The sequence below is a fragment of the Prenolepis imparis genome, unplaced genomic scaffold, assembly GCF_030444845.1.
Source record: "Prenolepis imparis isolate NDT839.2.m4 unplaced genomic scaffold, iyPreImpa1.0 SCAF_585, whole genome shotgun sequence".
Lineage (NCBI taxonomy): Eukaryota > Metazoa > Arthropoda > Insecta > Hymenoptera > Formicidae > Prenolepis > Prenolepis imparis.
Window position 1 is genome coordinate 1 of NW_028141743.1, and position 16,849 is coordinate 16,849.

Here is a 16,849-nt window from a genome sequence, read left to right on the forward strand (position 1 = left end):
AAGCAGTGGTATCAACGCAGAGTACTGAATAAGAAAGAGAAAAGGGAAGAGAACAAAAAAGTACGTTTAACAACGCATCCCAGCAAACACAAAATATAACTGCTATGTAACATGTATATAATGCTATATATATACTATATAACGTGCATGTTACATGTAACGTACACGTTAGTTGTAACTTCCCACTCATAGATAAACATTTGTAATATAACATATATTGTTATATTTTAATTATATTGTAATTATAGATCCCAGATAGCATCGATATTTTAGGATGCCGAAGATAATCAAATTTTTTTAGTTGGAATATAAAATTACAATATAACTACAATATAACATATGTTACATATTACAAATGTTACATCAATGAGTGGGAAATAACAACTAACGTGTACGTTACATTTAATATGCATATTATAACGAGTTACATAGCAGTTATATATTTGTATTATTTAAAATCCTAGACAGCACAGCATATTTATAAAATATTTATAGAATATTTATATTAATTATTTTAATATTTTATAAATATTTATTATAAATATTTTATAAATGTTTTTGGAGTCTTAGATTCAATAGATCATAAATATTTATCTTAAATATCAGAAAATATTTACGATAAATATTATGGTAAATATTATGAATATATTTATATATTATTATAATACAGATTTTTTTTTAAATTTATATTTTCTGTAATAAATACCCAGTAAGAAATCATGAGTTAAAAAGACATAATTAGCGATTTTTCAATCAAAGCGATCGGTTGATATAGTCTAATTTAAAATTTGGTCGATTAGATATTTTTGTGTTTTTAAAACTATATTAGTCATTTATAAAAAATTAAAAATGTGTAAAAAATGTTTATAAGTAACTTATTAGACATTTATTTTAAAATAGAATATAAAATTATAATATACACTGAATATACTTAGGCAACAGAGTAGTTTAATAAATAAATTTACGTACACATCGATATATACGTAAATTTATTTGTTAAAAGACATTCTGTTGCAAAATGTAGCTCAAAAAGAGAAATAATGTTATGACATTTTTAATTTTATTAATTACCGTTTTTTCCAGCCTTATATAATTCTCACGACGAAAATTAAATACGAGAAAGATACGTCACAAAGCGGTAAATGAAAGAACTAACAATTTAGTTAAAAGATATTTACAAATTAATTACTATAAATATTTATCTTTACATACCATAAATATTATATGAAATATTTAATTTATGTTTTAATAATATGTTAAAATAAAGGTTTTTATAAAACATTTTTAAAATATTTATATAATATTTGAAAAAAATATATATTCATAAATATTTATGAATCTATCATAAATATTGTGTGCTGTCTGGGATAGGATACTTTTGTATATATGTATATGTGTGTACAAGCAGGTGTTAAAAAAAAAGTTAAGTTTCCCTATTTATTTTTTCCCAGGAAACGACAAATTTGCAGATCTCTCGAGTGTCATAAATTTTTGTTTAGGTATTCTGAAAACATTGGTACGCAGTTTGGTGCGGAAGCGACTTGGCATTTAAGTACGTATTTTTCAACTAAGGGAGCGATTTTTTTAGTGTGTCCAACTGCGAGATACGGTCGGTTATTCAATTTTTGACTGCGTAAAATGAGAGTGCAACAAATATCTATTAACAATTAAGAAAAGTTTATTAGAAAAAATGCACGAGCATTCAAATATGGTCCGTCATGTTGTCATCAGTATTAAACATATCTTTTTTAAAATTCTTGACAATGAGTTCCAACGAAAAATTATTTGAATACTCATACATTTTTCCTCATAGTTGGACACGCTAAAAAAAATCGTTCTATAGTTGCAAGAAGCGTATTTAAAGCTGCGAGGTCGCTTTTGATTCAAACTATATGAATGTTTTTAAAATTCCTAAACAAAAGTTCTGACGTCAGAGAGATCTTGTTAATTGTTGTGTCTTGGAAGATTAAAAATAAAATAGAGAAACTTACTTTTGGTTTAACCTTTGTGTATAGGTGTGCGTGCGTGCGTGTGTGTGTGTTTGTGTATATGTATGTAATTATGTGTACTACTATATTATAATTTATATATATATAATTAATAATATATATGCTGTATTATTTTAATTTGTCAGTTGTCGAGCCGTCAAGAGAAAAGTCAAAAAAAAGAAGGAAAAGGAGAGAGAGAGAGAGAGAGAGAGAGAGAGAGAGAGAGAGAGAGAGAGAGAGAGAGAGAGAGAGAGAAGAAGATACAAAGAAAGGAGAATAAGAAAGAGAAGGAAAGAGAACAAAAAAGTACTAGAATAATTCGAAACATTATTCTATCTTTGTTCCATATTAGTAGCACATTCTCGACCGCAGCGTATATTGTATAGTTGAAGGAAATAAATGGCGCGCGCGAAGCGCGCGCTTTGTAGTGTTCTAGTCCATTTAAAAAATTGACACTGACCTTTACGTGACCTTCAAATGACTTTCCAAGATCAAATCATTGCCACCACCTTATAGTCCTTTTCAAGCCATTCAATTTATGTATGGAACATTTTTCGATTTAAACGCACCGTGTCGGAGATATTTGAGTGCATTATTTAAAATGGGACACCCTATGATCTTGAGGGAAATGATCGTAATTTAAATTCAATTCAAATACTATCAAGTATCCCTCTCTACTTTTGTCTGAAACATTTTTCCTATATTTCTTTTATATTTTTTGAGATATCTGTCTGCGGCATTTAAAATAGGACACCCTGTGTATACAGGGTGTCTCTAAAGTTTGTTACCACCTCCGTATTTCAGAAACGGTTTAAACTTTTGAAAAATCACGAAATATGTGTTTCATCATTTCGAAGCCCCCGATCACTTTAAAATAGTAATCTCTTGAAGTGATCGAACACGTGCTCCGCACACTTTTCGGAATTTTAAACCGTTTTCAAAATACAGAGGCAGTAACAGACTTTAGAAACCTTGTATCCCCGTGTTCCGATATTACTGTCAATACTGAAAATCTATAGTTTATGTTACGTAGATTATATATTTTCAGTACTAACAATAATATATACAGGGTGATTCATTTTAATCTTAACAGGCAAATATCTCGAAAAATATGGGAGATACAAAAAAATGTTTCAAACAAAAGTTGTAGGATTTTGAGGGGGACATCTGATGGTGACCTTGACTTTGTCTTAAAGGTCGAATTTAGAGGTCATTCTTATATTTTTCGAGATATTTACTTATTGTTAAGATTAAAATAAATTACCCTGTATATATATATATAAATTCTAAAAAATTTATAAAATGTAACTATTTTTTTATTTGATATTAATATTTGTTTTATTTTCAGGTACACACTACAGCATTTGTGGAAAAAAGTTAAATTTGAGAAATAAATAAAGAAGAAATAAAGAATATAAGTGATGATATATGTTCAGGAGGGTATTGGCAAGTCTCCTGTTTTTGCTAATTAAGCTAATTAGACGCGAAATCTTTACTAAACGAAATTTAGCTTGATTTTTCACAAACGATATTCAACGAAATCCACGAAATGAAATTTAACTAAAGGGCGACTCACCGCACGATACATACCTTGCTTTCCATCCGGAGGTATCTCGCGGTTGATGACCAGTATCCTGACTCTCATTAATGTAGGCAAGCGTAGTCAAGCCAAGCAAGGTAGCAAGCAATGTAGATGAAGAATAGATACGGCAATTAGCACGCAGGACAGATGCAGGCAAGCAAGGTAGATGCACGCAAGCAAGGTAGATACAGGCAAGCAAGGTAGATACAGGCAAGCAATCGTCTCTCTCTCTCCTTTCTGATCACTGCCTAGCCGTCTGCTCTTCACTGAGTCTCGTGAGCGAGTGAGTTTCCCTGAAAATAGGGCTGCCAGCGAGTAATGTGCTCTTCTTTCCGCTACTGTCGATGGATAGGCGATGGCAGCACCGATAGGTGAGTCGCTTGATTGCTTTGTAAAAGCGCCGAATCGCCGATCCACCAACGTTTCGCGCGAAAATTGAATACATATACTTATGCTAACTTTTAAGAAATATAATACCAAATCAGTAATTGATCGGTTATAATTCTATAACGAACAAAACAAAGCAAGCTAAAACTATATACAATATGTTACAAAAGGCCGTGCACCGAACAATATATGATGATGATAATGATGATATGATTATAGTGATGATAATGATGATATGATGATGACAATGATGATATGATTATAGTAATGATAATTATGATAATTATGATGACAATGATAATAATGATAATGATAATGATGATGATGATGACTACTTCGTAGATTTGTATTTAAAATTCAATAAATCAAATTTCAACAATTTATTTGAATTGTATTTAAAATTTAAAGATTGAATATAATTTTAATAATTTGTTTTAGGTTTAACAATTTACACATAATTTTGTTTCAATTCATAGTATATCAATATTTCTTTTCTTATATATATACTAGCATTTAAAATTTTAATAGTTTATATGTTTAAATTTTATTACAATTAATATACATGTACGTTTTAATTAGTACGTAATATATTTATATTTAATAATTTATTTGGATTTTAATATTTAGAATTTATATTTTATAGTACATTCATATTTCTTTGTTTTTTTTATATATATTAGCATTTAAAATTTTTTAATTAAATTTTAATTTTAATAGTTTATGTGCGTTTAAATTTTATTACAATTAATACATATTTACGTTTTAATTAGTACATAACATAATACACCTATATTAAACAATTTATTTGGATTTTGATAGATAATATAAATTTATATTTTAATTGTGTACATTTTAACATAATATATTTTATTTTTTCTTTTTACATAATTTGTATTAAAAGATTTAAAAGATTAAATTGAATTTTAATAATTTATTTTAGTTTTAATAATTAACATATAATTTTGTTTTAATTTATATAAATAGTATATCCATATTTCTTTCTTTTTGTACATATGTATATACTAGCATTAAAAATTTTAAAGAATAAATTTTAATAGTTTATGTGTTTAAATTTTATTATAATTAATACACATCCACGTTTTAATTACAGAATATACTTATATTTTTGTGTTTATATATTTTATGAAAATCATACGTGTTTGTGTATATTATATATTTTTTAATTAGCATATATCTTTAAATTTTCATAAAATGCCGAAACGCAAAATACAGCGTACTTTAGAGGAAGAAGAGGAGTTTCAACGACAACGTCATGAAAGAAAAGCAGTGAATCAACATCGTCGTCATCAGATTGCAAAAATATCAAATAATACGTTAAAATCAATTACGTATAAGAATAATAGTGTTTGTGTTGCTGGTACAATATGTGGTAATCGTATAAAAGAATTAAATGATAATGTTGAAGAACATTCATCTGATAATATATTGTTACATCAACAAGTTGCTTGTACTTCACAAACAATACATGATAATCGTATAATGGAATCAGATGAAGAAATAATTGGACAAAATTCTGAAAGTATTATATCAATATATAAGCAACGTTACGTGGAAAATCAATCTCGTTATCGATCACGACAGAAAAATCAGCCTCGTTTAAATATTAGTAATACAATCTCAGTTAATGATGTAACTGAATATTATATTGATCCCATGGATGTATATTGCGTTCATTGTAATGCAAAACATTTTGCAGCTGAAAAAATTTCCAATGAAGGAAATTCATTTCATGATTGTTGTAATCATGGTGCAGTATATCTTCAACCATTACCTGAACATCCTCAATTTCTTCATTCTTTATTCGCAGGAACTCATGTAAAATAATTTTTTTCAATATATTCGTAGTTATAATAGTTCATTTTCGTTTGCATCATTTAATGCTAATTTAGTTAATTTTCAAAATAGGCGATCAGGTCCGTATTGTTTCAAAATACAAGGATAAATTTATTATCAAATAAATACAGCATTATATGCTGCTCAAAGTGAAAATCCGACTTATGGTCAACTTTTTATTATAGATCCTAATGAAGCAATAAATTATCGTCTTATTAAAAATTCAGATTTAGATTTTGAAATTCTACAAAATCTTGAACATATAATGCGGGAATTGAATATATTTACTCAATCTTATCAAATGATGGGTGAAGAATTAGAAAATCAACGACAACTAGAAATAGAATCTGGAGAATTATTACCAGAATTACAATTATTATTTACATTAAAACCAGGTATGGATCGACGTCGATATAATGCTCAAAGAACTAATGAAGTTGCTGCTGTTTTTCGTACAACTGCTGATGGAGAAATTCCAGAATCATATGTAACAATACGTAATAAAAATACTAAAACTTTACAAAATATTAGTACCATGGATCCAAATGTTGAACCATGGATATATCCATTATTTTATCCATATGGAACTCAAGGGTGGCATTGTAATTTAACAAAATTAAATAGTAATAAACGAATAACTAGAGGCCAGTATATTAAATATCGTATGGCTATTCGTGATGAATTTAACGTCTTTTTATTAGGTCGTCGTTTATTTCAACAATGGCTTGTAGACAATTATGTAAAAATTGAAAAGGATAGAATAAATTATTGTAAAGATCATCAAAAACAACTACGTACTGAAACATATCAAGGTTTAAGAGATTATATGCAAACTATGGCAAATAACTTAAATGGACATATTGGAAAGATGGTTATACTTCCATCCACATTTATTGGATCACCGCGTAATATGTTACAAAATTATCAAGATGCAATGGCAATTGTTAGTAAATTTGGTAAACCAGATCTTTTTATTACAATGACTTGCAATCCAAAATGGCGCGAAATTGAAGAAAATCTTTTACCTGGACAACAAGCTTCTGATAGACCTGACATTTGTGCACGTGTTTTTAATCTTAAAAAAGATTTAATTAATTTAATTGTTAAGCAAAAATTTTTTGGAGAAGTAGTAGCCTTTGTATATGTTATTGAATTTCAAAAACGCGGTTTGCCACATGTCCATATGTTAGTTACTTTAAATTACAATTTTAAAATAACTCCACAGATTGTTGACAAGTATATCTCTGCTGAAATTCCTGATCCTTGTGAAAATCAAGCTTTACATGACATAGTTATGAGGCATATGATTCATGGACCTTGTGGTGATTGGTGTTTGGTAGATGGAAAATGTTCGAAACATTATCCTAAACCATATTATGAAGAGACCAGAATGGATGAAGATGCTTATCTTTATTATCGTCGACGAGATAATGGGAAAAGTTTTGAACGTCCTGGTGGATATATAGTTGATAATCGTTATGTCGTTCCATATTGTCCTATTTTATCAATTATATTTAATTGTCATATTAATGTCGAAGTTGTTTTAAGTATTAAATCGGTTAAATATCTGTATAAATATATTTACAAAGGACATGATGCTGCTGCTATAACAATCGAACCAATAACAGAAAATATAATTATAGATCACGATGAAATACGCAATTTTATAGAAGCTCGTTATGTTGGACCTGTAGAAGCGAGCTGGCGTATTCTTGAGAAAAAATTACAAGATAAAAGTCATACTATCGTACGTTTACCCGTCCATCTTCCTAATGCACAAAATGTTATAATTGAAAATGAAGCAGTTGAAGAAGCTATGACTTCAGCTTTAGATCAAGTTACTATGTTAATAGATTATTTTGCATTGAATTCTCGCGATGAAGAAGTAAAACAATATTTATATATAGAAATTCCACGATATTATACATTTAAAAAAGAAAAAATTAATGGTAAAAATATATCGCGTTGGAGTAAACGTAAGAGTCATTATAATTGCATAGGACGAATGTATTCCGTTAGTCCAACACAAACTGAATTATATCATTTACGACTATTATTACTCACAGTAAAGGGAGCTACGAGTTTTGATAAATTAAAAACTGTAAATGGAGAAATTTGTCAAACATTTTCAGCGGCATGTCTAGCTTTAGGTTTGATTGAAGATGATGAATGGAGACGAGCTATGAACGAAGCTGTTGGATGGATGATGCCAAGACAACTTCGTAGATTATTTGTACGTATATTATTATATTGTCAACCATTGCATCCTGAAGAGCTTTGGGAAAATTTTAAAGTAACAATGTCGGAAGATTATGTACGACATTTTGGAATATTACAAGGACAAAAGAAAGCATATGCGCAAATCAATGCTATGTTATGGATTGAAGGCAAAAGTTTTGCTGATTTTCCACAAATGGAACAATTGCAAGACAATGATGAAGAGAATGATTATATAACACTTGAAGAAACTATGGAAATTGGTGTCAGACAATATGAACAATTAAATGACAAGCAGAAAGAAATAGTAGATCTTATATTAAATAGATTAGACAATAATAATTACAATAGTAATTGTTTTTATATTGACGGTCCAGGTGGTTCAGGTAAAACGTTTACATATACAATCTATCACTTAGCCAAAATTCGTAATAAACATGTATGTATAATGGCTTTTACGGGTATTGCAGCGACATTGTTGCCAGCAGGAAGAACGGTTCATAAGATATTTGGGTTGCCAGTTCCATTATTTGCTGATTCATCATCTAGCATTAAAATCCAATCAAAGGAAGCTCAATATTTGAAAAAAATGGATATTTTTATTTGGGACGAAGCGCCAATGGCACCACGACATGCTCTAGAGATTATGGATCGAACATTGCGTGATATCATGAATAATAATTTACCTTTTGGTGGAAAAATTATCGTATTAGGTGGTGATTTTAGACAACTTCTTCCTATGAAAATACATGGTACCCGATGTGAGATCGTGAATCTTTCAATCAAGTTTAGTTCTAATTGGAGACATTTTATAAGTTTCTCTTTAACGGAAAACATGAGAGTTGTCCCAGAGGAAACTGAATTTGTAAAGTTTCTGTTGGATTTGGGAGATGGCATATTAAATGATTCTAATGATAATATACAACTTCCAGATTATTGTATTGCACCCATTAATGCTGATGTTGTAGAAGATATATATGGTGATCTAATACGAAATAAAGAATTTAATAAAATGGCTAAATGTGCAATACTTTCAGCAAGAAATGCTGATGTCGAAGAAATTAATAAACGAGTTGTTGAATTATTAGATATATCTGAAGAACGAATACAAGTACAGATAGTACTGAAAATTGCGGTGATAATGGTGATATTGATGAAATTTTACTTCCAGAATATTTAAATACTTTATCTCCATCATCTCTTCCTCCTTATGAATTACGTTTAAGACCGAATTGTATTATTATGTTGATTAGAAATCTCAGTATCAATGAAGGTCTTTGCAATGGTACTAGATTAATGATTATAGAACTTGCTGATCATTTATTGAAATGTAAAATCTTAACGGGTGATAAAGTAGGAGATATCGTTTTCTTGAATCGTATAACATTATATTGCGAAAATATATATCCTTTTACTTTTAAAAGAAGACAGTTTCCGATAAAATTAGCTTTTGCTATGACAATTAATAAGTCACAGGGACAGACATTTGACAGAGTAGGAATAGATCTTCGCAAAGATGTATTTAATCATGGACAACTTTATGTTGCCTTTTCACGCGTTCGTACTTGGCAAGCATTAAAAATTTACCTAGGCGAACAACGAGATAATAAAAAAGTTAAAAACTATGTATATAAAGAAATATATACTTAATTTTCCTCCTTTTAAATTTTTATATGAGGATAATTTTTGTTTGATTTGAGGATAATTATATGTACGTATTATATGTGCGTATAAATTTGTATTGCAATACAGCATGTGTACGAGGGTGGTTTGAAAAGTCCGTGCAAAGTCAGAGAGATGGCACCACTGGTGCGTATCGGGGTTATTTTTAGTTAGTAGCATCTCTTGGAAGAACACACACCAAGTTTCAGCCAGATCGGTCTATTTCTCTGTGTTTGGCGTTCGTTTGAATCGAGAAAGTCGAGTGATTTCCAAAAAATGGATGAAAGAGAATTTCGTGTGTTGATAAAACATTACTTTATGAAAGGCAAATCGCCTCAGAAGACTAAGGAGAAGCTTGATAAACATTATGGTGAATCTGCACCTTCGATTAGAACAGTTTATAAGTGGTTTCAAAATTTTCGGAGTGGCCATATGAGCACAAGTGACGCTGAACGTTCTGGACGCCCTATTGAGATCACTACTCCAGAAATCATTGATAAAATCCATGATATGATGATGGATGATAGAAGAGTGAAGGTGCGCGAGATTGCTAGTGCTGTGGGCATCTCAAGTGAACGGGTACATAATATTTTGCATCAAGATTTGGGCATGAAAAAGCTATCCGCAAGATGGGTGCCGCGATTGCTCACAGTTGACAACAAACGAAATCGTGTGAGGTGTTCTAAGGACGGTTTGCAGCTGTTTCAGCGGAATTCACAGGACTTTAAGCGTCGTTTCGTCACTGTGGACGAAACATGGATACACCACTACACGCCTGAGACCAAGGAACAGTCCAAACAATGGGTTGCCAGCGGGGAGTCTGCACCAAAGAAGGCGAAGATCGTTCTTTCGGCCGGGAAAGTTATGGCGACTGTCTTTTGGGATTCACAAGGAATAATCCTCATCGACTATTTGGAAAAGGGCAAAACTATTACAGGTGCATATTATTCATCGTTATTGGACCGTTTGAAAACCGAGCTGCAAGAAAAACGTCCACGATTGGCCCACAAAAAAGTCCTTTTCCATCACGACAACGCACCAGCTCACTCATCTGTAGTTGTAGCCGCAAAATTGATGGAATTAAGGTTCCAATTCGTTCCGCATCCCCCCTATTCTCCAGATTTGGCTCCCTCGGACTACTACTTGTTCCCCAATATGAAGAAATGGCTGGGGGGAAAGAGATTTTATTCAAACGAGGAGGTGATTGCGGAAACGAATGCCTATTTTGCAGAGTTGGACCAATCTTATTATTTGGAAGGGATCAACAAACTGGAGCAGCGTTGGACGAAGTGTATAAGCCTAAAAGGAGACAACGTTGAAAAATAAAAAAAGTTTATCCCGAAAAATTAAGTAGTTTTCATTTTTGCACGGACTTTTCAAACCACCCTCGTATAGAGCTGATGTACTTGATTTTGATATAGATATGTATCAAGATTTTTTTGTTTTGCAATGATTGCAGTTATATTGATTTATTTTGTAACGTATATGATTTTGTGTAATATAATATTAAGTAATAATATCTTTTAACTATAATATAATATAATATAAATATTATATTATATGTATATTTATAAATATATATAAATGTATAATATTTTAAATAATAATTACTTTTATTAAATTTTTTAAGTATTTGTGTACTATTATATACAGTTTAAATAATCTTTTAAATGTTTTATTTATAATTAAAGAAAAATCGAATTATATTATTAAGTATATTATTAATAAATAGAGATAAAAGAAAATAAATAAAGATAGTAAGAGAGAATTTTATTTATTTATAAAAATTACAATTCTTTGATTAGAATAATATAATTTAATACAATTCTTTGATTAGACTAATATTAAAGTTAAATCAAGTTACATACATATAGGGTCCCATTTTAAAGGACCCACGCAAATTTCTCAAAAACTATGAAAAATACGAAAAAAATGTTTCAAACAAAAGTTGTAGGATTTTGAGGGGGACATCTGATGGTGATTTTGCCTTTGATCTAGAGGTCAAACTTGAAGGTAATTTGACGGTCAACTTAAAAATTTTAAATGTATACCCCTATTTCTCATTACATACTCCTGTAGCTTATTTCGAGAGTTTTCCAAAACACTATAATAAAACTGTTCTTGGTTAAATACTTTTCGAGTTATAAGGCTTATAAAAGATACAACATTTTGACATAAAATACAAAATATCTTGTGAAATATTCAATACCTTAATACTCTTATGCACAGAATAATGAGACCAATCAATTGGTGTAAAAAAAGCACATAATTGATTTAAAATAAAATCTATCGCTATAATTACATACTCTTTTAAAAATAAATTATGTATTTTTTTTACACCACAATTGATTGGTCTCATTCATGGATGTAGGAATAACTGGATGGAGCATATGAGAGGGGAAGTGAAGTCTGAGAAATGAGGGGAAATTGGATCAGCCATCTTGGTTGGCAAAATTTTCGTCTTTAATTTATCTTCGCAGATACTCTGTAGCCATCTGAAATGATCCGCGCAGCATCTTAAGATTAATTTAAGATAATTTTAAATATCAAATGACATTCAAAAATCATCTTATTCGTTTAATCACTTTAATCACCCGTAGTCGCCATCTTGGTTGGCAATTTTCCCCTCACTTCTCAGGCTTCATCCCCCTCGCCTAAAAAGGTACCTTACGCTCCATTCAGTTATTCCTACATCCATGGTCTCATTATTCTGTGCATAAGAGTATTAAGGTAAGATTACCAAAAACTGAATATTTCACAAAATATTTTGTAATTTATGTCAAAATATTGTATCTTTCAAGCCTTGTAATTCGGAAAGTATTTAACAAAAAACAGTTTTATTATAGTGTTTTGGAAAGCTCTGTAGATAAGCTACAAGAATATGTAATAAAAATAGGTCTTTCCATTTAAATTTTTTAAGTTGATCTTCAAATTTGATCTCTAGGTCAAAGACAAGATCATCATCAGATGTCCCCTTTGAAATCCTACAACTTTTGTTTTTTCGTATTTCTCATAATTTTTTAGATATTTGCGTAGATCCTTTAACATATAGAACATCCTATATATCAATGGCAAATAATAGCAAATTTATATATATTAATAGCGGCATAAATATGTATATCAATGGCACAACGACTATTGTATTATTGATTTATTTGTAAAAATTGAAAATATTTATTAACTTCTTATTTGTTTGTACATTACATTACATATGACACGTTTTCTGAATTTTGATTATGTATGTAATAGAAAATTAAAATTATGTCTAGACAAAATATTAATTCTGAATTTATATTTTATGCTATAACAAACATTTTTTCAGGAATTACCTTGTATAAATAATTATTTTTATATTTTTTAAAAAATATTTTTGTACAGAGAAATATATATTCCTTCTATTAATTGAATTATGATATGACAAGAGATAAAATATAATCTATTCTTTCTAAAATTATTGATACAATGAAACAAATTATGATTCATATAAGGTATAGACAAAAATTATATGGTTTGGAAGGAAACACATGATAAAAATATAGACTTGATATTAAATAATCTTTTGAAAGTTATGACAAGGTTAACTTAATTTTTTTTTAAATAGAACTTCTCTAATTTATTTATATAAATTAATTTCTTGTAATATTTTACATAAATAATTTTAAACATAAGAAAATTAATTAAAAATTGTGTATGAATTTATGATGTATATATCTTAATTCAACATAATTTTACGTAAATTATGACATCTTGTAAAGTACATATTTATTTATCACAATTTTTTACTTTCTCGGCGTTATTATATTTTAAATGAGGTAGATAGCATATAAATTGAAATATATATTAAGAATTAATTTTAATTTATGTTTTATTATATGTATATATTCTTAAAAGTACATATATAATGGTAAGAAAAATTTTAAATAAAAGTAACTTGATTCTGAATTAAAAAAAGATAGAAATATTAATGGTTTCTTTTTGTTGAGTAAATACTAAAATTAAGTAAAGGTTATTTTTGTTTTTATTTTCTCTCATAAGATATTATTTACAAAATAGTTTATGTACATATATTCTTATGTACCAAAAAAACTAAATTAATATAATGAACAAAAAAAAAGGAAATGAATAAGGAAAAACCAATAATTAATAACAAGAAAATAACGTTACGTTATTATTTTTATCTATTTGGTATTAATTAATTTAAAGTTTAAATAAATTTAACTTAATAAAAGAGAAAACGTTGTTATATGTAATAAAAATAGTTATTTTGAGAAATTTTTCTTTCTTTTTTATTTCTTCTTCTGTGTCTAAAACATAAAAAGTTTATTATTAATGTAAAAATTATGCATATAAAATATATTTATAAAAATTAATAAAAATAACTAATTATTTTTATTTATATACATATATTTAATAATATTAAAAAATTTTAACTAATATAAAAATAAATAATTAATAATTTTATTATTTCAATAATTTACCTTTTCAACTTCTTCACATTTTCTTTTACAAGGTGTACGCACACCTTTTAACAAAGCAGTTAAAGGCATATGCCCATCGATTTTTTTTATATCCTTTATTTCATTAATTGATAGATATGGTGGACTTACTATAACAAAATATAGAAAATTATATAAGATATATCAATAAAAGATATATAAGATAAATCAATTTATCTTGTACGGAAGAAATGTAGTTAAAATATTCAATACAAATTAACAATTGTAAATAACATGATATAGTTTAAAAAAAAATGTTTAATTTTTATATATTTAATTTTTATATATCTTAAATTTTTTAAAAAGTTAGATTAGATTAGGTTGTTTAATGATTCTAAAATTTTAAGAATAAATAAGTATTTTTTTACCTGTATTGTACATGATACCAGTAACTTCTATTTTATCTCCTTTATTAATGTCAATTGTTTGAAAATCATCATATTTGAAATTTAACACATGTATCTCTAATTTATATGTTCCATCCGTAATTGATCCATATCCAATTATTTTATTTAATTTGATATTAAATGATTCTGAAAAATTGGTTTTAACGTATCCTTCTACTTCTACATAAAGAGTAAAAAGAATTAATAATAATATTAATTTTAATTGACATTTTTAATATTTTATTAATTAATATTTCAACAAATTATTATAAATAATGATAATAATAGTAATTTCTAATTTTATAAGAAAATAACAAAATAATAATTTAATATAAAACTTACTAATACATTCCGAGATGTTTAGAACATCTTGTAGTAGTGTTACTATTGGTTTGACATTTACAGAACCTTTGGGTTCGTATTTTCCTAAATTTGATATAATAGTATTTGATTTAATTTGCAATTCATAAGGTACATTTCCGTGATTAAATTGGGCTGATTTCGGTATTCTTGCCTGTACACCGTCTAAATGGATTATCTAAAAATAAAATAAATTTTAATATTATGAAAAAGATTATATAAAAAGATTATATTTCAATTTTCAAATATACAAAAAATGTGCGTTAATACTTAATTTTAAAAAAATATTAATTTTATAGTAAATTATTTACATAATATTTAACAACATATATTTAAAATTAATTAAAAAATTATTTAATATTTCAGAAATAAATTAAAATCTAAAAAATAAGATTAATATATAAAAATAAAAGTTAATATTTACACAATTAGACATAATGTGGTGTTCCACGTTGTCAATTTCGTCGTTCCAAGCAACAACTTGAACGCATCGTCCATTGCCGTTATTTAATAAAAATTTGAAAAATTTGTACTGTTGTTTACTGCCAACGTATCGTGTGGATTCGATGCCTTCTACGTAACCTATTATTTCACTAATAATAAAATAAAATTTTAATTCTTTAATGTAGCCATTTAAAAAAAATAATGTAATAATGTAATTTAATTTACATAATTTAATTGTAAATATTTTATTTACAATTTAAATATAACAATAAAAATTAACGTTCTTATATTTATGTATTTAATAAATGATAAAGTGATGTTTAACTTCATTTAATTTTTTATTTCTACATATCTAATTTGCAATAATAATATTTCTGAATAATTATATATTAACTTTAATAATATTTCTGTTATTAATAAAAATATCCATTATAAATAATAAAAACAAATCTATTTTTACTTACATTGTGGAATCATACATTTCTACTGCATCGAAGATCTCGTTAGGCGTTAATAATTCGGTGGGATCAATATCCTCTTAAATTACATTATTACATTATTTTTCTCTTTTTTTAATATTATCTACTATTTAATTTCTATTTCTCTACAATTATTTTATTGTACGTAATTACGTACAATATAATTAGAATGCTTTATACGTAATTACGTACAATAAAACAATTGTAGAGAAATAGAAATTAAGTAGTAGATAATATTAAAAAAAGAGAAAAAAAATTAATAATGATAAGAGTTATTATAATAAAAATATTCCTCTAATGGTTTTATTGTACGTAAGACCTTAAAAATAATTATCTTCGATGATAATAAATAAAAGATGAATGTTGCGATGACAACTGCTAAATAACACGTACGAATTACGAATGCACATTTTTTTATTAGATCAAATCACTCCCTTGTGTTCACATCTTACGTGTGATTGATTGAAAAATATAATAACAGGTAATTATTCTCTATTATTTAAAATGTATTTAAAATTTTTAAATTTTTCAATAGTCATTTTGCATTTATGTCTTCCATTCATATGTATTCCCAGCAACTTTTACTCAATATTTTTTTTATATAATTAACGTTTCTTCAGATTTATAACATTTTATATTTATAATAATATTTATTTATAATATGTCTAAATTTTAAATTTAAAAATATAAAGTATATAAAGTAAAATAAGACAAAAGTTTCTAAAGTTTCTAAAATATAAAAAATTGTAATATAAGAAATATTAATCACTATTTAAAAAAATCAAGATGATATATGTCCATACATATTTCTTTCGTAGAAAAACATTTTTATTTCTTAAAAAATATAATTAGAATGCTTTAGTACATATAGTCGACAAATTGCTTATACTTTTGATTTTTTATTATTTACATTAAAAACAAATTAATAATCCTGTCTTCTTTCCCTTTTAAAACCAAACAACTTTTGAAGTACTCTGCGTTGATACCACTGCTT

At 27.2% G+C, this 16,849-nt stretch overlaps 3 protein-coding genes across 3 annotated transcripts; 2 read left to right on the plus strand and 1 right to left on the minus strand.

The window, feature by feature from the left end:
• Positions 1-6,076: 6,076 nt before the first annotated feature.
• On the plus strand, positions 6,077-8,612 carry LOC145948699 (uncharacterized). Its single transcript, XM_083058308.1, has 6 exons — positions 6,077-6,413; positions 6,513-6,871; positions 7,037-7,265; positions 7,401-7,696; positions 7,883-8,335; positions 8,499-8,612. The coding sequence occupies exons 1-6, from the start codon at positions 6,077-6,079 to the stop codon at positions 8,610-8,612; spliced, it is 1,788 nt and encodes a 595-aa protein (XP_082914434.1).
• Positions 8,613-8,617: 5 nt separating this feature from the next.
• On the plus strand, positions 8,618-9,208 carry LOC145948696 (uncharacterized). Its single transcript, XM_083058306.1, has one exon. The coding sequence runs from the start codon at positions 8,618-8,620 to the stop codon at positions 9,206-9,208; it is 591 nt and encodes a 196-aa protein (XP_082914432.1).
• A 4,676-nt stretch (positions 9,209-13,884) lies between these two features.
• Positions 13,885-15,857, minus strand: LOC145948698 (uncharacterized). Its single transcript, XM_083058307.1, has 6 exons — positions 15,841-15,857; positions 15,357-15,525; positions 14,915-15,110; positions 14,555-14,752; positions 14,169-14,296; positions 13,885-13,994 (listed from the first exon to the last, which is right to left on the minus strand). Exons 1-6 carry the CDS (start codon positions 15,855-15,857, stop codon positions 13,977-13,979), a joined length of 726 nt encoding a protein of 241 aa, XP_082914433.1. The 3' UTR covers positions 13,885-13,976.
• Between the last annotated feature and the right edge of the window lie 992 nt (positions 15,858-16,849).

Bases quoted from the DNA above. Each gene is read 5' to 3' on its own strand.
- LOC145948698 (XM_083058307.1), bottom strand. The intron at 15,111-15,356 runs GTAAATATTAAC...TTTTATTTTTAG, and splicing joins ACCACATTATGTCTAATTGT to ATAATCCATTTAGACGGTGT. The intron at 14,753-14,914 runs GTAAGTTTTATA...CTCTTTATGTAG, and splicing joins AAACATCTCGGAATGTATTA to AAGTAGAAGGATACGTTAAA.
- LOC145948699 (XM_083058308.1), top strand. From the start codon at position 6,077: ATGCGGGAATTGAATATATTTACTCAATCTTATCAAATGATGGGTGAA. The intron at 6,414-6,512 runs GTAATTTAACAA...TCTTTTTATTAG, and splicing joins TGGAACTCAAGGGTGGCATT to GTCGTCGTTTATTTCAACAA. The intron at 7,266-7,400 runs GTGGATATATAG...ATATTTACAAAG, and splicing joins GAAAAGTTTTGAACGTCCTG to GACATGATGCTGCTGCTATA.
- LOC145948696 (XM_083058306.1), top strand. From the start codon at position 8,618: ATGGATATTTTTATTTGGGACGAAGCGCCAATGGCACCACGACATGCT.